General features: G+C 46.0%; 1 protein-coding gene across 1 annotated transcript in view; it reads left to right on the top strand.

Moving 5' to 3' along the window:
- Window positions 1-20,469, top strand: part of LOC139263380 (regulator of G-protein signaling 22-like) — a 174,648-nt gene extending 154,179 nt beyond the window's left edge. Inside the window, exons 22-27 of the mRNA XM_070879432.1 lie at window positions 1,884-1,958; window positions 3,299-3,448; window positions 3,987-4,007; window positions 5,857-5,971; window positions 14,674-14,814; window positions 19,126-20,469. Of these exons, the coding sequence (XP_070735533.1) occupies window positions 1,884-1,958; window positions 3,299-3,448; window positions 3,987-4,007; window positions 5,857-5,971; window positions 14,674-14,717 (405 nt within the window). The 3' untranslated portion in view covers window positions 14,718-14,814; window positions 19,126-20,469. The remainder of the gene's footprint in view (window positions 1-1,883; window positions 1,959-3,298; window positions 3,449-3,986; window positions 4,008-5,856; window positions 5,972-14,673; window positions 14,815-19,125) is intronic.
- The last annotated feature ends 2,103 nt before the right edge of the window (window positions 20,470-22,572 follow it).

Genomic DNA, 22,572 nt, shown 5'->3' with positions numbered 1-22,572 from the left:
GTAGCTAATGTAACACCACTTTTTAAAAAGGGAGAGAGAGAGAGAAAGCGGGTAATTATAGACCGGTTAGCCTGACATCAGTGGTGGGGAAAATGTTGGAATCAATTTATTAAGGATGAAATAGCACTGCATTTGGAAAGCAGTGACAGGATCAGTCCAAGTCAGCACGGATTTATGAAAGGGAAATCATGCTTGACAAATCTTCTGGAATTTTTTGAGGATGTAACTAGTAGAGTGGACAAGGGAGAACCAGTGGATATGGTGTATTTGCACTTTCAAAAGTTTTTTGACAAGGTCCCACACAAGAGATTGGTGTGCAAAATCAAAGCACATGGTATTGGGGGTAATATACTGACGTGGATAGAGAACTGGTTGGCAGACAGGAAGCAGAGAGTCGGAATAAACAGGTCCTTTTCAGAATGGCAGGCAGTGACTAGTGGAGTGCCGCAGGGCTCAGTGCTGGGACCCCAGCTCTTTACAATATACATCAATGATTTGGATGAAGGAATTGAGTGTAATATCTCCAAGTTTGCAGATGACACTAAACTGGGTGGCGGTGTGAGCTGTGAGGGGGACGCTAAGAGGCTGCAGGGTGACTTGGACAGGTTAGGTGAGTGGGCAAATGCAAGGCAGATCCAGTATAATGTGGATAAATGTGAGGTTATCCACTTTGGGGGCAAAAACGCGAAGGCAGAATATTATATAAATGGTGGCAGATTAAGAAAAGGGGAGGTGCAACGAGACCTGGGTGACATGGTTCATCAGTCATTGAAAGTTGGCATACAGGTACAGCAGGCGGTGAAGAAGGCAAATGCTATGTTGGCTTTCATAGCTAGGGCATTTGAGTATAGGAGCAGGCAGGTCTTACTGCAGTTGTACAGGGTCTTGGTGAGGCCTCACCTGGGAGATTGTGTTCAGTTTTGGTCTCCTAATCTGAGGAAGGACATTCTTGCTATTGAGGGAGTGCAGTGAAGGTTCACCAGACTGATTCCCGGGATGGCTGGACTGACATTTGAGCAGAGACTGGATCAACTTGGTCTTTATACATTGGAGTTCAGAAGGATGAGAGGGGATCTCATAGAAACATACAAGATTCTGACGGGACGGGACAGGTTAGATGCGGGTAGATTGTTCCCGATGTTGGGGAAGTCCAGAACCCGGGGTCACAGTCTAAGGATAAGGGGTAAGCCATTTAGGACCGAGATGAAGAGAGTTGTTAACCTGTGGAATTCCCTGCCACAGAGAGTTGTTGATGCCAGTTCATTGGATATATTCAAGAGGGAGTTAGATATGTCCCTTACAGCTAAGGGGATCAAGGGGTATGGAGAGAAAGCAGGAAAGGGGTACTGAGGGAATGCTCAGCCATGATCTTATTGAATGGAGGTGCAGGCTCGAAGGGCCGAATGGCCTACTGCTGCACCTATTTTCTATGTTTCTATGTTTCTATGCCAAGTACTGATCAACAGCATGGGTGGTGACCTGGGGCACAGGCTCCCCACCTCATCCTTTGAACTGGACCATTTATGAGAGGGGGAAAGAAAATGAGAACAGAATTCGTATGGAGGTTAACATGGCCCCGCCACAAAAGAACTGTCCATTTTAGTTTGCTTAAATTGATTAAATCTCAGTGTAAATGCATACCATTGCCTGAAAGCTGCAGTGTGTGTACCCCAATGGCACAGTAATAACAGGCAGAATTTGGATGTTGGGATTTAAATTTACAACTGGATTCTCAATGGTGTTTTTCCCTAGGCACAGGAGGCAGGGGCACTATAGTTAAATGATGTGTCAGAGAAAATAAACCCCGAATAATACTTTAGATATGCCAGGGCAGCAGGACAAATGGGCACAGTTTCAGCATTGCAAAATTTTTCTTCACACAGTTGTCCACTGACAGTTTGATTGACCTGGCAAAAGTTAGGAATGATACCAGCAATCGGACATCACATAAGAAAAAGGTAAGTAGGAAACATTTCTATTTCTCATCTACATGCTGCCCTTTGGCGACATCATCCAAAAACTCAAACTCAGTTTCCACATGTATGCTGACGACACCCAGCTCTGCCTCAGCACCACATCTCTCAAACACCTCCACCGTCTCTGATTTGTCACACTGCTTGTCCAACATCCACTGGATGAGCAGAAATTTTCTGCAGCTAACTATTGGGAAGACTGAAGTCATTGTCTTCGGTCCCCGCCACAAATTTCATTCCCTAGCCACCAACTTCAGCCCTCTCCCTGACAACTGTCTGAGGTTGAACCACACCGTTTGCAACCTTGGGAGGGGAGAAAACACACAAAAAAATTACAAAAAAACAAAAAATCAACAATCACGAAACATTTACAAGACCCTTAACTAAGTAATTGCTGCAAAAGAATTAAAAAATAAAAACTTTAACTTACCTTTTTCTCAGGTCTTCCTAATTACCGGTGTTTCTAAGGTTGCAACGCCTGCTTTTCTCGTGCGTTTTTTTTTCTTCCCAAAACGGGTTCGTCAAATGTCCAAACTTAGGTGGTGTGTTTTTTTTTGCATTGCATCAGGGCGATCTGCTTTTTGTCGATATTTTCAAAACGCCATTCTTAAGGTTTGAGGAATTTTGTGCACTTCATTTTAGGAACAAAAAAAGCACTTTTAACACGGAAAAAATTGGGTTCAAACGTGCGTTATGCTGGGGAACCACAAGCCCTTAGTGTCCTATTTGGCACTGAGCTGAGCTTCTGATCACATATATGCTCCATCAACAAGACCGTCTATTTCTACCTCTGTAACATCGCCCTCCTCTGCCCTGCCTCAGCTCATCTGCTGCTGAAACCCTCACCCATGCCTTTGTTACCTCTAGACTTGACTATTCCAATGCTCTTTGTTCCAGTAGTTTTTTTTTCTCACGGGCAACTGGGGATGGACAATAAATGCACATCTTGTCAGCGATACCCTCATCCCGAGAATGAGTATTGAAGACCCAAAGTAAAATTAGCAGGGAACTCATTATCATTAGGTACTGGCAGTTAGCATAAGAATGGCAGATTTGTGAATAATATGGGAAGGTAATAAATTGCAGGTCCATTTCCATTCAGTGGTTGGGCAGAGGAGACCTGAGAGGGTAATATATTTTCCTTCCCTGCCAAACCAAAACACAGCTCAGAAGGTTCAATTGAATTCTACAGTCCAGGCTCTCAGTTTATGATATATTTTATTGCAGCTTGTTGCTGTATCAGCTTACCGTTATCTATTTACCTTGTTTCTCCATCCATATAAGGCCAGTTGCTGAAGATGACTGTGTTTGGTTTTATTTTATAGGCTGTTGATCTGAATGTGAAAAATCAGCAACAATATTTCGATACTGTTAGCAAGTCTACTGGAAGTCAAATATCTTTAAAGGGTGGAAGTGATAAACCAACAGACGATGAGCATGAAATGAAGACAAAAAAAGCTGGAAGCACTCAGAAGGTCAGGCAGCCATCTGTGGAGAGAGAAACAGAGTTAACGTCCTGGATATTTGCGGGGAGGGTGCGGGGAAAATCTGGCAAGGTCAGGGACGCGGCCTCATTCTCATTTTTATTTCTTCCATTTCCCACCCGACAAGCAACCAAATTGACAGGCTTAACCGGCTGCTGGGCGGCAAAACAAGCGGCAGGAAGCTGGAGTTGGGTATGCATTGAGATGGTCATTTCTGAGGGAGAGATCAGAGCTTGGTATGGTGGGAGGGGGAGGTCGCCGATCTCAACAGGGAGGGAGGGGAGCACATCTGCATCCCATGTAATTTCCGGTACATTATATACCATAACTAAAGGTAGTTCTTTCCCACTCATAGCAGGTATAAGGATACAGGTTTCAGTGCATAGCAGACTTGATCTGCCTGCAGAGATTGCCTTTAAGCTGTGAGCACAGAATACGTTTTGGAAAATGACTGAACTGTAACGCACTCTTTCAGAATTTTATTTACTAAGTTTTAGAACTTTATTTTTTCTTTAACTTTTCTTTGCAGGCTCCAATGCAGAGGCAAAAGGTAAGAAATAATGAAACTATCTCCTTATTACCCTGGTTTGGTTTTTAGCCCTCGGAATTCTTCACACATTGTGGCCTTCTTTTTTTCTACTCTATGGTTTTCTCCCCCAGTTCTTGGAAGGCCATATTGTGCTTGCCACCTCCTGCTAATCTCTCCAATTTCTTGCCCCTGTCCTCTGAGTTCCGTCACAAAGCCCTAAAAATCCTTCTCCAGTACTGAAGCTGGAGCCCTTTTAATTGGAAAAGACTTCAGCCTCTGAGTCAGAAGGTTGCAGGTTCAAGTCCCACTCCAGAGACTTGAGCACAAAATCTAGGCTGACAGTCCAGTGCAATGCTGAGGGAGCGCTGCACTGTCGGAGGTGCCGTCTTTCGGATGAGACGTTAAACCGAGGCCCCATCTGCTCTTTCAGGTGGACGTAAAAGATCCTGTGGCACTATTTCGAAGAAGAGCAGGGGAGTTATCCCCAGTGTCTTGGCCAATATTTATCCTTCAATCAGCATCACTTAAAAAAAAACATTATCTGGTCATTATCACATTGCTGTTTGTGGGAGCTTGCTCTGCGCAGATTGGCTGCTGCGTTTCTTACGTTAATGTAGTGACTTCCTTCAAAAGTACTTCATTGGCTGTAAAGTGCTTTGAGATGTCCTGAGGCCGTGAAAGGTGCTTATATAAATGCAAGTCTTTCTAGTTCTTAAGACTGTTCACCTGAAATAATTGTGCAATGACAAATTTAAGAGCATAATTTAATGCAAAATGAGAAAAGGACATTCAGCCCCCTCTTTCCACAATTTACTTGATTGTAGACTCACTCTAAACTGTTTAATATCCTGAGGGAAAGTTTTGCAAAGTTTATTCTTCAGCCCCCATAAGATAACTCAAATGAAACTTCAGAATATCTATCCAAGCTTGCTTCCTACTATCTGCTGGATTTTCAGGTGGTTTGCAACTGGGTTTTTGGTATGTTTTGACCCACCGCAGCGAAAATCCGGTCGCTAAGCCCGGTCATGATCCTCGATTCCTTGTTTGCGGCGGCGCTTGGAAGCACCGCCGGGGAGAGCTGCGCCGGATGTGTAATGACTGGGATTGCATTACCGTCTGAGTTTCGGCACTCACCCGACCCGTACGCCACGCCCAGAAGACCGCCAGATAAAACCTAGTGGTGCAGCCCTGCCAGCAGCAGTAAGTTGGAAAACCTGAAGAAAAGGTAAGTTAAAGTTCTTATTTTTAATTTTTTTTTGCAGCGATTTGTTAGGTAAAGGTCTTGGTAATGTTTTTTGAATGTTTTTTTTCCAGCCCTCCCAAGGCCTCCCTCGCTGCGCTCCCGGCTCCGCACTAAAGTTGGCGAAGATTGCGTTTTTGCACCCCGAATAATAGTGCAACGCCTCCTTTTGTACTCTATGTGCCGAAAGTTAGGCCTTAAATCGGTAATGCATTGAAAACGGTAATTTTCACGTATCGCTTACGTTTTCGCCCAAAAACGGAGAAAGCCGAAAATCTAGCTCATTGTACTTGCAGATCAGTCGCCTTCCTTGGTGTAATCTTTTCAGGGGCCAAGCAATTCATAGAAACAGAGAAACATAGAAAATAGGTGCAGGAGTAGGCCATTCAGCCCTTCGAGCCTGCACCACCATTCAATGATCATGGCTGATCACCAACCATCTGCATAGCTACACCAATCAGATTGCATTTTTTTATATCAATCATTGGATTTTGCAATGTATTTTTGAGGCAGTCTATTTACTATTTAGTCAATAATAATTGATCTTGTACTATTGGGAATGAAAATGCTGCTGTTATACTTTTAACAGTAAGTCAATCAGAAACCTAATTTTACTTTTTTCCTTAACAGCTTTCCTGGTCTTTTTCCAAATACATAGAAGCACTGTCTAGAGAGGAGGAACTGATTTTAAGAGAGCGTGAGGCTGACAGAATAGAGTCTGTACCTATATCTATTGCATTTTCAGGTAATCGCCACTGCAAACTTAAACTGAAGTGATCATGACAACATCGGGAAATCTGCCTGAACAGATGCCCAAATCCCCAAATAGCACTATCTCTCCTAAAATGGTGCAGCACTGTATTGTACTTAACTGGCACACACAGCTTTGAAACTGCATCTAGAACCACAAAGGGTGCTGATAACCCTCTTGAATGGTTTTGATTACTGACAGAACCCAGACCTGATGTCAGGTAAGCACATCAGGTCCCCACGTGAACTGCACTATTGTCTTTAAAATTATGAAAGGTTTTGATAGAGTGGATACAGAGAGTTTTTCCACTTGTAGAGAAGAGCAAAACTAGAGGCCATCAATATAAGATAGTCACCGAGAAATCAAATAGGGAATTCAGAAGAAATTTCTTTAACCAGAGAATGGTGAGAATGTAGAACTCGTTACCATAGGGAGAGGTTGAAGCAAATAGTATAGATGCATTTAATGGGCAATTAGATAAGCATATGAGGGAGAAGGGATTAGAGGATTATACTGATAGTTAGGTGAGGAAAGACAGGAGGACGCTAGAGTTGAGCATAAATGCCGGCATGGATTGGTTGGGCTGAATGGCCTGTTTCTGTGCTGCATATCCTATGTAATCCTATGTAATTTGTCCCACACCTTACCTTCCCTCTGACCATGACCTCTTGGCCATGATGCTGACATAAAAGCCACCACAAAGCAAACTTTCCAATCCAACTTTATACATCTATCCATCCACTATGACATTAAGAAATCAACAAATCACCCTTATGCGTTCCCTTAGTGACTGCCCTGTGTGTGCCTTTACGTATCCTACTGATGTCACGCAGTGCTACCCCAGTGACTGCAGCATGGCTGGTGGAAGGCTGCTGACTTTCAGTGGGCGCCACTGCTGACAGCCTTGCTGGTCGACATTAAGGCTGGAAGTGTGAAATCTTGTGCTCCTTCTCCTCCACCTCCTCCTCCTCCTCCTTCTCAAGGGTGGAGTTGTAGTGAAGGGAGGGCCAGAAAGCAAGTGGTGCATGTGAGGAGGATAACGTCTGAGGATACCAGCGTCTTGTTTCCTTTCAGCCCCGCCACTGGCCAAGGGCTCAGCCATACCCCTGCCAAGAATGGCCAGCACCTTCTCCTCCAAGAAGGGTGAAGTGAAGCTAGGAATTGGAGGTGTGCCTCGTGTTTAGTATAGACTGTTGGTAGGTGAGTGATGGAGTGGCATACATTAAGCAGTGTGTGAGGCTAGTGGTGCAGTTGGTAGGAGACGACTTGTCAAGATGCATTCACTGACCTTTACCTGTGGTCTGAGATCATGTAGCTTCTTTGGGCACTGGAGCCATGACATGGGGGTTACACTATTGGCAATGACAGCCTTGGTGACCTGGTCCCACATCCTTCTTTCTGGAGAGCCTTCTGGACCCTGTGGGTAGAGGATCTCCCTTGCAGTGTTCAATCCTTGCACAAAGCTCGAAAGCTGCATCCGAGACCCTGGGTGCCCTTTCCCATACCTGTTGAGTCATTTGGGTTAGTATTGAAGTACTTTTGCCATTTTTCCTCAGCAGAAGGCAGCTCACCTTTAAGAGATGCAGACTGCCTTTAAGAGAAGGCTAGCTTTAAGTAAAGCTAGCCTCACTCGAACAACGTGAACTTTAGCTCCCTGCTGAGTGCACAGCCGCTCCGCAAGGTGTTCAGCGCTAGGCTGTGGGCCGCGATCATTATAATTAGCAGTCAGCATAGAGTTGACATGCTGACTGCGCTGCTTGAGCGGGCGTGGGCAAATCTCTCATCGCAGTGCCCACGCCCATTTTTTCCACACTATCCAAATTCACGCCTGCTGACTAATATTTAGATTTATTTACTAAATAAAATGATTCACTGAGGTAAAAACATAGGAAAGACATTATACAGCAAATCAGCAATCTAAACTACATAAGCTCGATTGACTGTTAGGGGTCTATAGTTCTTCCAGCAAATTCTTAACTAAAGTGCCAATTTTCTAGAAGCAGTGAGCTCAGCTCGGAGTGAGTGTTAGACTTGTTATTTCTGCCAAAGACCGTGCCTGTGTGAATTTGCAGAAACTTCCCATTTACATAAGACTGACAAGGTCCATGTCTAGTTTGTGTGTGCAGCAATGTTCCCTTTAAATTGTCTTTGTTGTGCACACCCTGTTTATTTCAATGCACGGTCCCTTTAAATTTCAGCAGTATTTCAAATGTAAAACCAGCAGGAGTATATGTTGCATTATGTATTGAACTGCAGTTAAAAGGGTTTATGGTTGCGCATGGTTGCAAATTACTGTGCGGTCGTTAGAGAGAGCATTAGAGTGCAGGTGAGATCTCACTGAAGGGGCGAGGGCAGAATTTGACACAAGTAAGAAGTTCTTAAAGGGTTGCTGCAAAAAGGATGTAGCTGCTGAAATGTACACATATAGGAGCAGACACATTTCAGCCATTCCAATGGGTACAGCTAGTCTTCAAATAATGGTCAACCTTTCCAAAAGCTGTATGGGGACATTGATGTGGCTGCCAAAAGTCAAGGGAGAAGCAAAGCAAATTTGGAGACAGGAAACTATGTCTGTGCGCAAGTGAGTAAGCGACATCGCATACGAGCCTTGTTTAATGACTGGTGAAGTGGAGGTGCTGCTTCATAAGGTGGGCTCAAAAAGGTTTGCCCTCTTTGTCATGCCAGGAAATCCTCCCCAGAAGACAAGAGGGCAGCATGCCTGGCACATGGTGGTGACCAGGCTCAAAGCTATGTAAATTGCCGGCACCATTTGGGAACAGATACAGAAAAAGGTAGAAAAGAAAAATACCGTGGGGTGGGTGGAAATCTGAAATAAAAACAGAAAGTGCTGGAAATACTCAGCAGGGCAGGCAGCATCTGTGGAGAGAGAAACAGTTAACGTTTCAGGTCGATGACCTTACATCAGAACTGGAAAATGTTAGAGATGTAACAGGTTTTAAACAAGTGGAGGGGCAGGGAAAGGGAGGAGGGGAGGAAAGAACAAAAGGGAAGGACTTTGATAGGGTGGAGGGCAGGAGAGATTAAATGACAAACAGTATGATTGTACATGTTATGTATGAAGAAAGAGTCAGACTGAATACTGTGAGCTCAAAGTAAAGTGTGACCTTAGTCTTTTATTGCAGGTCTCCAGAGCCTCTCCAACCTGTGAGGTCTCCTTAAATACCTGTGCTCCCAAAGGATTATGGGATCCCTTGGGACTCCAGGGGATGAGCCCGCTGGTGGCTGTACAGAGTATATACAAATTTACATATATAACAACACTCCCCCCGCCCCCCCCCCAAAGTCAACAATGTAATTATTTCCAAGGTGAGTCGATCTGGGGCCCTTCTTGCTCTGGTTGATCATCTCGGGGCCATTGCTGGTATTGGTGGGCTGCTGTGCAGCTGGCCTTGCTGAGCTTCCTGGTGTGGTGAGTCCTGCTGGGCTGCTGTGGATGATGGGTTCTGCTTCATGGTCAACCGCGGTGTCGGTTGCCACTGGTGTGTATGTTGGGGGGTCAAAGAAGATAGGGTCCAAAGTGGGTTGCTCAGGATAGTCCATAAATCTGAGTTTGATTTGGTCCAAGTGTTTCCGGTGAGTCCATTTGAAAGTTTGACCCGAAACACCCTGATTCCCTCTTTGGCGACAACAGTGCCGGGAAGCCACTTGGGACCTTGTCCATAATTCAATACAAATACAGGATCAGTGATTTAAATTTCGCGTGACACATTTGCGCTATCATGATATTGACTTTGTTGGAGCTGCCTGCTCTCTACCTGTTCATGTAGATCGGGGTGAACTAACGAGAGCCTTGTCTTAAGTGCTCTTTTCATGAGCAGTTCAGCAGGTGGGATCCTAGTGAGTGAATGGGGTCTGGTGCAGCAGCGAAGCAGGACTCGGGATAGGCAAGTCTGCAGTGAGCCTTCCGTGACCCTCTTCAAGCCCTGCTTGATGGTTTGCAATGCTCTCTCTGCCTGATCATTGATGCTGGTTTAAACAGGGCAGATATAACATGTTTGATCCCGTTAAGGGTCATGAATTCTTTGAACTCAGCACTGGTAAAACATGGCCCGTTGTCGCTCACCAGGACATCGGGCAGGCCATGTGTGACAAACATGGCCCGCAGGCTTTCAGTGGTGACAGCGGACTGCTTGCCAACATTATCTCACATTCAATCCATTTGGAGTATGCATCTACAACTACAAGGAACATTTTACCCAAGAATGGGCCTGCATAGTTGACATGGATCCTAGACCACAGTTTGGAGGGCCAAAACCATAAACTTAGTGGCGCCACCCTGGGTGCATTGCTTAGCTGCGAGCATGTGTTACATCTGTGCACCCAGGACTCTAAGTCCGCATTGATACCGGGTCACCACACATATGATCTGGGTATCGCTTTCATCATTACGATGCCTGGGTGGGTACTGTGCAGGTCATTGATGAAGATGTCTCTGCCCTTCTTGGGAACCACTACCCGATTACCACACAGAAGGCAGTCTGCCTGTATAGACATTGCATCTTTGTGCCGCTGGAACGGCGTTATCTCTTCCTGCATTTCCACTGGGACACTGGACCAGCTCCCACGAAGCACCCAGTTTTTGACTAGGGACAGTAAGGGGTGCTGGCTCGTCCAGGTTTTAATCTGCCGGGCTGTGACAGGAGTGATTGCTCACTCTCAAATGCTTCCATAACCATGACTAAATCTGCGAGCTGTGCCATTTCCACCCCCGTGGTGGGCACTGGCAGCCTACTGAGAGCATCGGCACTGTTTTCTGTGCCTGGCCTGTGGCGGATGGTGTAGTTGTATGCGGACAACGTGAGTGCCCATCTCTGGGTGTGGGCCGATGCGTTTGTATTTATCCCTTTACTCTCAAAAAACAGGGATATAAGTGGCTTATGGTCAGTTTCCAATTCAAATTTTAGCCCAAACAGATATTGATGCATTTTCTTTACCCTATAGACACACGCTAACGCTTCTTTTTCAATCATGCTGGAGGCTCTCTCAGCCTTAGGCAGACTCCTGGATGCATCAGCAACCGGTTGCAATTTCCTAAAATCATTATCTTGTTGCAATACACACCCGACTCCATATAACAACGCATCACATGCTTACATGGATCATACAACACAAGCAATTTGTTTGAGCATAACAATTTTCTCGCTTTTACAAAGGCATTTTCTTGGCTTTTACCCCATACCCATTCATCCCCTTTACTCAGTAAGGTGTGCAGTGGTTCTAACAGTGTGCTGAGACCTGGTAAGAAGTTCAGGAGTCCTAGAAACGACCGCAGCTCTGTCACGTTCTGTGGTCTCTGTGCATTCTCGATTGCCTCAGTCTATGAATCGGTGGGCTGGATGCCGTCCGCCGCGATCCTCCTCCCCAGGAACTCCACTTCAGGCACCAGGAAAACGCACTTCGAGCATTTTAACTTGAGCCCCACGTGATTGAGTCGACGAAGAACCTCCTCCAGGTTCTGCACATGCTCGACTGTGTTCCGACCTGTAACCAAGATGTTGTCCTGGAAGACCACGGTGTGCGGGACCGACTTCAGTAAGCTTTCCATGTTTCTCTGGAATATCGCCGCCGCTGATCGAATTCCAAACGGGCATCTGTTATAAATGAAGAGACCTTTGTGCGTGTTGATGCAGGTGAGGCCCTTCGATGATTCCTCCAGCTCCTGCGACATGTAGACCGAGGTCAAGTCCAGCTTCGTGAACGTCTTTCCTCCTGCCAGCGTTGCAAAGAGGTCGGCAGCCTTTGGTGGTGGGTATCGGTCCTGCAGGGAGAAACGATTGATAGTTACTTTGTAATCGCCACTGATTCTGATGGTGCCATCTCCCTTGAGGACTGGGACAATCGGACTGGCCCACTCGTTGAATTCGATCGGTGAAATTATGCCCTCTTTTTGCAGCCGGTCTAGCTCGATCTCTCATCATGTACGATACTGCTCTCGCCTTGTGATGAATGGGTCGTGTCCCTCAAATTAGGTGGATCTGCACTTTTGCTCCTTGGAATTTCCCGATGCCTGGTTCAAACAGTGAAGGGAACTTGTTTAAGACCTGGGAACACGAAGTGTCATCAGCGGGTGATAGCGCTCGGACATCGTCCCAGTTCCAGCATATCTTTCCCAGCTAGCTCCTTCCGAGCAGCGTGGGACCATCGCCCGGTACCACCCAAAGTGATAGCTTGTACACAGCTCCATCGTAGGAGACCTTTACAGTAGCACTGCCGATTACGGGAATCGGTTCCTTTGTATAAGTTCGTAGTTTCATGCGAATTGGGGTAAAGACTGGCCTTGAGACCTTGCTGCACCACAATTTTTCGAAAGTCTTTTTGTTCATGATGGACTGGCTCGCACCCATGTCCAGCTCCATTGACACTTGGAGTCCATTTAGTTCAACGTTCAGCATTATCGGGGGACACTTTGTGGTAAATGTGTGCACCCATGTACCTCTGCCTCCTTGGTCTGAGGCTCTGGTTCATCGTGATCTGCCGTGGATCTGTCCTCCTCTGCAACGTGGTGGTTTGCAGGATTAACAGGATTTGCAGCTCGCCTGCACATACATTGGAGGTGTCCCATTGTTCCACAGCCCTTGCAAACGTATTTTTTGAAGCGGCATGAATGGAAACGATGATCACCCCGCAGTGCCAACAAGGTGTTAATGGCCTTGTATTCATCACCCTTGATGGTGGACTCTGAGACATCTGCGGACATGCAGCTGCAGGCATGTGTGACTTGCCCTATATGTTGCGATTTGAAAACAATGTTACTTTGTTCACAGTACTTGTAACAGCACTTGTGTGCTGAGAGATTTGCTTAGTATTGTCACTGGTGGCAATAAACGCCTGGACTATTGCTATGGCCTTACTCAAGGTTGGGGTCTCTACAGTCAAAACTTTGCGAAGCATAGTTTCGTGGCCAAGTACGAAAAAGTCTCTGAGCATGTGCTCCTAATGTCCTTCAAATTCACAATGTCCTGCAAGGTGTCTTAGCTCGGCGACATAACTCGCCACTTCCTGGCCTTCAGACCTTTTGTAGATGTAGAACCGTTATCTCGCCATCAGAACACTTTCCTTCGGGTTCAAATGCTCCCAGACCAGTGTGCACAAATCATCGTATGATTTCTCCGTGGGTTTTACTGGAGCAAGCAGATTTTTCATGAGGACATACGTTGGTGCCCCACAGACAGTGAGGAGAATCGCCCTTCGTTTGACAGCGATCTCTTCTTCCAGCTCGTTGGCTACAATGTATTAGTTGAGTTGCTCCACAAATGTTTCCCAATCATCTCCCTCTGAGAATTTCTCAGGATGTCCACTGTTCTCTGCATCTTTGGGTTCGCTATCTGTATCTCTTCACCAGTTGTTATGTATGAAGAGTCAGACTGAATACTGTGAGCTCAAAGTAAAGTGTGACCTTCGTCCTCTCCAACCTGTGAGGCCTCCTTAAATACCTGTGCTCCCAAAGGATTATAGGATCCCTTGGAACTCCAGGGGATGAGCTCTCTGGTGGCTGTACTGAGTATATACAAGTTTACATTTATAACAGTACAGACTTTCCTTTATGTTCTTTCCACCCCTCCCCATTTCCCTACCTCTGTACTTGCTTAAAACCTGTTATATCTCTAACTTTGTCCAGTTCTGATGAAAGGTCATTGACCTGGAACGGTAATTCTTGTTTCTCTCTCCACAGGTGCTGCCTGATCTGCTGAGTGTTTCCAGCATTTTCTGTTTTTATTTCAGAAAAAGATAGCACATCTTAAGGGAGCTACCAAGATAACACTAGCCAACAGTACCATTTATGAGATATATGAGTGTGCAATGAGTATTGGGCCCGAAATTGATGGCCTTACCACCCACTGCCACAGACTGCCACCCACAGATGTCAGCGGACAGCCGAGTGGCGTAAGTGGACTCCCGCCCGCTGAGATGCCATTTTGATGCGGGCGGGACTCGGCGCCAGAACGGGGGTGGACCGCTGGCTGGAGGTGGTCTGTCTCTGACGGTGAGTATGAAGATCTGAAAAAAAGGTGAGTAAACATTTTATAATTTTTTTCTTTACAGGGACTTACCTGGATGGGGTCCCCTGAAGGCCTTCCGATGGTTTTTTTTAATGCTTTTCCTTTTGAGGTCTTCGACCCTCCCTGGGCCCGACTCCATCCTCGGTGGCATTTGGGTGGCAAGCGCCTTTGCCGACGAGATTGGAGCTCCCGCTGGCTGCTGCCCAGATTGGCGGCGTAAGTCCCTCTTTTGCCGCCCGCCGACCTTTGAAAGACCTTTTCGATGAAAACCCCGCCCAAAGTACCATCAGGTACCTCGGCGGCCATCGGCGGTCCTTTGGGCGGCACTTGGGTGGGCGGGGGCCTTCATCAATTTCGGCTCCATTGTATGTCAACCTCTTCTACATTTACATTTATTCATTCATACTAAGCCCTCACATAAACTTGCAACATTATTGCTTACTATCATAACCATACTTCAGCATGGCATACATTCAAGCTGCAACGTGAATCGAAAGCCTTGCCACACGTGCTCAAATTGAGTGCAAACATCAAACAATCTAAGAGGTGGGTGGCACATTTGAGTTATGTGTCTTTAAAACATGCAAAGAAAACCTGTAGATCCTCCTTGTGGTGGTCTATTTTCCATCCCTGGGAACTTAACATTAACATCACCAATAACTTTTCTCTTCATAGAACCTCCAAGCAGCGACACCACACCAAGTGATTTGAAGGAGTGATCTATTGATTCATCTGAATTAATCAGATCTGTTTTATCACAACTTATTGAGACCCAAAGTGAACGCATCCTATAGTGAGTAACCAAATTTTAAAAAGGTAATTACAACAATTTGCTGAGATGGAATAAAAGCTTTGGCCATTCATTTAGTAAGAAGAATAGGAATGTATACGGTTGGGATAAATATTGAATATCAGTCATTTAAAAAAAAAATTTCCTGGGATGCGGGCGTCGCCAGCAAGGCCAGCATTTATTGCCCATCTCTAATTGCCCACGAGAAAGTGGTAATGAGCCTCTTTCTTGAATACAACTGAGTGGCTTCCTAGGCTATTTGAGGGTAGTTCAGAGTCAACCACATTGCTGTGGGTCTGGAGACACATACAGGCCAGGACGATAGGTTTCCTTCCCTAAAGAACATCAGTGAACCAGTAGTTTCATGATCACCATTACTGATACTAGCTTTATATTCAAGATTTATTTAATTATTTGAATTTAAATTCCCCAGCTGCCGTGAACTCATGTCTCCAGGTCATTAGTCCAGGTCTCTGGATTACTAGTCCAGTAACATAACCACTATGCTATCATATCTTTGAAGAAAACTGTTTATACTATCACTTCGTAATACAGCAGGAGTATGTGTTGCAATATGCATTGAACTTCAGTTAAAAGGATTTATGGTTACGTTTTTCAGTAATAAATTGGCAGACACTGGAATATCTCCCTACCAATATGATGTGCCTATTTACAGCCGTAAGGCACATAGCTCTACCGTAGCAGCACAATAATACATTTTGTGCGACATGGTGTAATTACTGTTGTCCTTATAAAACAACGGGGATCATTTTCCACTTGGCCGCCTGGTCAGTAACCTGGTGGAGTCGATCGCCCATCTGTTACAGAACTCAGCCCATTTCATTCCATTGATTCGATTGGAATGCAATCAGGTGAGTTATAAGAACATAAGAAATAGAAGCAGAAGTAAGCCATATGGCCCCTTGAGCCTGCTCCGCCATTCAAGAAGATCATGGCTGATCATCGACCTCAACTCCACTTTCCCGCCCGATCTCCATATCCCTCGATTCCCCTAGACTCCAAAAATCTATCTCTCTCAGCCTTGAATATATTCAGAGACTCAGCATTCACAGTGTCCTCTGGGGCAGAGAATTTCAAAGATTCCCCACCCTCTGAGTGAAGAAATTCCTCATCTGTCTTAAATGGCCTACCCCTTATCCTGAGACTGTGCACTGTAGTTCTAGACACTCCATCCAGGGGAAACAACCTCTCAGCACCCACCCTGTCATTCAGGTTTCAATGAGATCACCTCTCATTCTTCTAAACTCCAGAGAGTAAAGTCCCATTCTACACAATCTCTCATCATAAGACAGTCCTCTCATTCCAGGAATCAACCTAGTGAACCTCCGTTGTACCACCTCCAATGCAAGTATACCCTTCCTTAGATAAAAAGACCAAAATTGTGCACAGCACTCCAGGTATGGTCACACCAAGGCCCTGTACAATTGTAGCAAGACTTCCTTACTCTTATACTCTTGCAACAGAGGACAACATGCAATAAAGGACAACATGCCATTTGCCTTCCTTATTGCTTACTGTACCTGCATGCTAGCTTTCTGTGTTTCTTCCACAAGGACACCCAAATCTCTCTGAACAACATTTAAAAGAGGGGATGCCAGGCTGCCTGTTTGCGGCCTGGCCGAACCCGGGGCCATAATTGTCGGGCCGACCTGGCAATCAGCTGACAAAAAAAAAATAAGATGGCAGCCGTGGCAGTGCGCCCTCCCCTTTAATAACGCACTGCCATTTTACACACACTGCAAACACAATACACCAATAGAAAAAACTCAGGGGCACCGAGTGGTGGCCGGAAGATTTTCTAAGGTGAATTTTGCTTGCAGGGCTGGACATCGGCGGTGCGTGCTTTGATGACGCACTTAGGAAGGTGCGGCAGCAGTGGGGCAGAAGTAGGGACCACTGGAAAAACCACTGGGGAGAATATTGCGAGCGGCAGCCATTCCACTCCGTCGCGTGGCCTTATCGGGAAGCTGGATTTCAGCCGCCAGCAATCCACGTTCCCGTCCAGGCAGCCAAGTGGAAAATTATCCACAGTACATCCTCAGACTCATCGGGGTCAATGTCGTGGGAGATCAGCTAGTAACTATAAAAGTTTTGGATCGCAGCTGTCAGATTTTAGGCGCCGGGTGTATGCTTCCACGCCACAATGTTTTAAAAGCGACACCAATCAGATAGCAAATCATAGGACCGTGCCCCTGATTTACTAATGTGTGTTACTTGCAGGCAAAGCTCCACGATGGGAGGGCAAACTCCTAACATTACCCCTAGAAAAGCCAATCATTTTCCATTTGGTTTCTTCAGACCCTGAAGAGGAACCAGCAGCCAATCTACAGAGAAATATTTCCAGCCAGTCCTCAGGGTGTGCCTATTTACAGCAATTAGCAGTTAGCGACAGGCCAGGTTACACATAACTGCACCTTAGCAGCACAATAACACATATTCAAAAAGCCACTCGCAGGTCTCCTGTGACATTGGTCATAGTAAGTAGGATGAAAACGCTAAGTTTGACTTTAAGGCCTCCCTGTCTTAACTTTAAATGGAGAAAGACTACAAAATGCTACAGTACAGAGGGATCTGGGGATCCTTGTACATGAAACACAAAAAGTTAGTATGCAGGTACAGCAAATAATTAGGAAGGCAAATGGAATGTTGGCCTTTATTGCAAGGGGGATTGAGTATAAAAGTAGGGAAGTCTTGCTACAACAGCACAGGGGATTGGTGAGACCACACCTAGAGTACTGAGCACAGTTTTGGTCTCCTTATTTAAGGAGAGTTATAGTTGCATTGGAGGCTGCTCAGAGAAGGTTCACGAGGTTGATTCCTGAGATGAAGAGGTTTTCTTATGAAGAAAGGTTGAGCAGGTTGGGCCTATACTCATTGGAGTTTAGAAGAAGGAGAAATTATCTTATTGAAATATATAAGATTCTGAGGGGGCTTGACAGGGTAGATGTTGAGAGGATGTTTCCCCTTGTGGGGGAATCTAGAACTAGGGCACATAGTTTCAGAATAAGGAGTCGCCCATTTAAAACAGAGATGAGGAGGAATTTCTTCTCTCAGAGGGTCGTGAATCTTTGGAATTCTCTGCCCCAGAGAGTTGTGGAGGCTGGGTCATTGAGTATATTTAAGACGGAGATAGACATATTTTTGAACTATAAGGGAGTCAAGGGTTATGGGGAGCAGGCAGGGAAGTAGAGTTGAGGCCAAGATCAGATCAGCCATAATCTTATTGAATGGCGGAGCAGGCTCAAGGGGCCAAATGGCCTACTCCTGCTCCTATTTCTTATGTTCTTATGTTAACTGAGACGATAGAAGCCTGACAATGATGTAGTGTCAATTACATCCCCATTTACACTGTCACCCTAGCCGCCATTTCCTTGGTGGGGTTCTGCGAAGGGCAGTGGAAGCACCTCCTTCTTTCAGGAAATTGGGATGTAAATTGGGATGCTATGACGTACTATTTTGAGGTATAAATGGGTTGCCCATTTCTCCCAGGCGTTGTGCATGACATGGCATTATGCTCCTGCCCTTGTGAGACAGTAGAGGCGATTCTAAATTAAGGCACACCATGGACGGACGGGTAGCGGGCAGAGCTCCTGTTGCCACCATGTGGCCCGAGCCATTTTAAGGCACGACGCTGATGTAAGTGCAGCCGTTGAGCTGCGTGCACTGGACGCGTGCTCCGCCAGTTGTAGGAGGGCACGACACAACTGGCTCTCATGTTGAGCCGGGGAAAGGGGAGGTGATTTGGGGGCGGGGTCTCACACAGGTTGATAGCCTCCCAGAGGTGTCCTGTGGGCATAGGAGGAGCACTGCTGCTTTTCCCGGGCCCACAAAAATAAACGTTAAAAAGAAACTTTAGCTGCTTTCTGAGCGGCCCCTCCCTTTAAGGATTGCTGGTTAGGCTCTTCAGTCACTGGTGCAAATGGGTGGAGCCAGCGCGGCATGCGCTCTGTCCATATGTACATCAGAATTGCAATCGGGGACCCGCGTATGTCGTGGCATCCCGATTTGCATATTACAAGTGGCCTCCCACCTGAAAGTGGCAAGTGCTTTGGCCGCACATCTCGGGACCATGGAGCACCAGTGGCGTCAATGGGGTGGCGGTAAGTGATCCAACAGCGTTTTTGGGCCTCTACCGCCCCCTTAACACCAGGTGGGGGCCCTTAAAATCGGCCCTCGTCCATTCTCCAACATTCTCCACTGGAAATCTGCTCGTAGCTTTTAAATTATTACAGCCGGGGAAATTATACGTAAAGCCTTAATGTCACCACACTGGCGGTACCGAGTAGTAGAAGTGACTTTGTTGTGTTTTTTTGCAGGAAATAAACCCATCTAAGGCAGGCTGACAGCTGAAAATATACTTGCCTGGACTCTGTGGACTGAAGGAACCTAACCTCTGCGCTTCAAATTTTCTTTTCACATTTATCTTGAACCTCAAATATCTCTTCCAAATCATTGTTTGTTTGGTTATTTTATTTTTGGTGGGTGTATTTTCACATTTAAGGAAAAAAATGACGATGAGGAACAGCCACACTCGCCGATTGGGATGGAATCTGTATCCAATTTTACAGTTGGAGCTCTGGGGATGATTCTGTGATTCTCCGTACCTCAGGGGAGTGGCTCTGGCAAGGGGTACATCCCGGGAATGGCCCCACAAGCTCCACTCCTCTCCAGATCGCCAAATCAGAGGCATTTCCTTAACGCTGCCATCAAATCAATTTTACCAAAGAGAGAGTTGCTCTTATCAGGGGTCAAGCGGTGTCAGAAAATAATAGATTAGAACTCCAATGTACTAGAAATCACCTTTAAATTACAGGTGCTACACTATAGCGTATATGCTCTACAATCAGCTACATCCCAGCATGGGAATGCAGCAGTGAACATAATGCTTGCTGATTTGGAGGAGCTGATCTCACTGGACTTTCCATGAGTAGCCTTCATTAAATATTCCAGCAATCCCCTACCTGATTTTGGGCCTGCCACTCACTGAGAGATTGCCAAAGAGGACAGTGGCAAGAAATTACATGAATCGCTCCCCTTAAAGGGCTTCTAGAAAATTTAAAATTTAAAGAGATGTGGTGAAAATTGTTTTAGCCTTTCTTAAGTGTGCACATATTTCCCAGGTATTTCCAAAGTCTGTATAGCGCAAAAGAATCATAGAATGATTGCAGCACAGAAGGAGGCCATTTGCCCGTTGAACCCGTGCCGGCTCTCTGCAAGAGTCTTTCAGCTAGTCCCACTCCCCCGCCCTTTCCCCGTAGCCCTGCAAACTTTTTTCCTTCAGATACTTATCCAATTCCCTTTGAAAGCCACAATTGAATCTGCCTCCACTACCCTTTCAGGCAGCGCAATCCAGATCTTAACCACTCGCTGCGTAAAAAGGTTTTTCCTCATGTCGCCTTTGGTTCTTTTGCCAATCACCTTAAATGTGTGTCCTCTGGTTCTCGACCCTTCTGCCAATGGGAACAGTTTCTCTCTCTCTCTACTCTGTCTAGACCCCTCATGATTTTGAACACCTCTATCAAATCTCCCTTCAATCTTCTCTGCTCTAAGGAGAACAACCCCAGCTTCTTCAGCCTATCCACGTAACTGAAGTCCCTCATCCCTTGAATCATTCTCATAAATCTTTTCTGCACCCTCTCTAAGGCCTTCCTAAAGTGCGATGCCCAGAATTGCACACAGTACTCTAGTTAAGGCTAAACCAGTGTTTTATAAGAAGTAGCTGGTAAAACCCAAGAGAAGGCAAAATGAATGTGGAAATAGTATGTTGGCAAGTGATGGCCCAGCACAGCTCTCAAATCTCCTGTGTAAATTGGAGGTGTTGCTGCATGAAGAGTGGATGTTTACCACTGCAGGGCATCCTCCCCAGAGGACAGCAGTGTGTGGCAAAACTGTTTTAAGAGAGGAGTTGATCATGGCTGCCACTGGCAAGTTGGCTTCAGGTGTCATTGGAGCAGTTGCCCACAGATCTACAACTGGCTCCTTGCATGTGGAGTCTGTGCCCTGTGATCATTGCAAATAGCTATTTCAGATCCTGCAGATATATTTGTTGATCGGATGGTGGATGTGGGCAGTCTAGCTCTGGAACATCGGAAGGCCATAACTGTAAAGTTAATTGAGGTGTATAAAAAGATAGCTATTTTTGGGATGTAAGGGACTTGGTGCGAGTTAGGATACAGGCAGCAGAGTTTTGGTTGAGCTCAAGTTTACAGAGGGTGCAATGTTGGAGGTTGGCCAGGAGAGCATTGGAATAGTCGAGTCTAGAGCTAACAAAAGCATGGTTAAGGTTTTCAGCAGTAGATGGGCTGAGGAAAGGTAGAGATTGGCGATGTTATGGTGGTGGAAGTAGGTGGCCTTGGTGATGGAGAGGGTATGGGGTCGGAAGCTCAGCTCAGAGTCAAATAGGACACCAAGATTGCAAACAATCTGGTCCAGCCTCAATCAGTGGCTAGGGAGAGGGTTAGAGTCAGTGGCTACGGAACAGAGTTTGTGGCAGGGACTGAAGACAATGGCTTTGGTCTTCATAATATTTAAGTGGAAGAAATAACTGCTCATCCAATACTGGATGTCGGACCAGCAGTGTGACAAATTAGAGACAGTGGAGGGGTCGAGAGATGTGGTGGTGAGATAGAGCTGGGTGTCGTCAGCGTACGTGTGGAAACTGCCGCTGTGTTTTCTGTCATGTATCTCACATTACTGTATATAACTGTATCTTACCATGCTATACATGACTAACTGGATATGACTTGTAACAATAAGCATACCTTACCACCAGGGGTGCACTTGCAGGAGACACTCCATACCTGTCACACTGAGGTATATAAAGGGAGGTCTCAGGCAAGTGCAGCACTGGAGAGCTGGAATTAAAGGTGCAGGTCCTGAGTGACCTCCTTGACTTCAGCATGTGTCTCGTGCAAGTCAGTACATTAGAGTCAGGACTTAATAGTGGCGACGAGTTACAGGATCACAGAATCCACAGAATGGCTACCAACAGCTCAGATGAGAAATACAATGCTGGAGACAATTGGGATGACTTTATAGAAAGGCTCCAGCAAAGCTTTGTGACCAAAGACTGGCTGGGCGATGATAAGGCAGACAAGAGAAGAGCCCATCTCTTGACCAGCTGTGGCTCGAAAACATACGCTTTAATGAAAGACCTGCTGGCACCCGAAAAACCAGCAAGCAAGTCATTTGAGGAGTTGAGCACATTGATAAGAGACCACCAGAAGCCAGCGAGCAGCCTACACATGGCCACACACAGGTTCTATTTTATGGAAGGAATAGGCCACGCAGGCATATTCCGAAAGCTTATAGAGACTAAGAACTTGACTCTAGAGGCAGCAGCACTGGTCGCACAGACGTTCATGGCAGGCGAAGAAGAAACGAGACTGGTCTATACTTCGGGTACGACAACCAATGAGGCATCGAAACAAGGGGTTCACATTGTGAAACAAACCACTACCCCCACACACAGTCAAAGGCAGGAGAGCAGGCCTTCAACAGCAGTCAGTGGCGCCAGAAGCCATCAAAATCAAGGGCCACATGAACGGCCGATCACACCTCATCAACCCACAATGCGAGCAATCAACAACAGATTGAGAGAAGCTCAAGGGAGATCAGCCAGACACAGCTCATCCTTCAGAAACAATGGTAACGGTCTGTGTTGGAGATGTGGGGGAAGGCACTCAACCAGGGTGTGTCGATTTTAGCATGCTATTTGCAGAAACTACAACTACACAGGGCATCTGGCTCGCATGTGCAGAAAA

Source organism: Pristiophorus japonicus, chromosome 1 (genome assembly GCF_044704955.1).
Source record: "Pristiophorus japonicus isolate sPriJap1 chromosome 1, sPriJap1.hap1, whole genome shotgun sequence".
NCBI lineage: Eukaryota > Metazoa > Chordata > Chondrichthyes > Pristiophoridae > Pristiophorus > Pristiophorus japonicus.
This window is presented reverse-complemented; position numbering and strand designations above follow the sequence as displayed.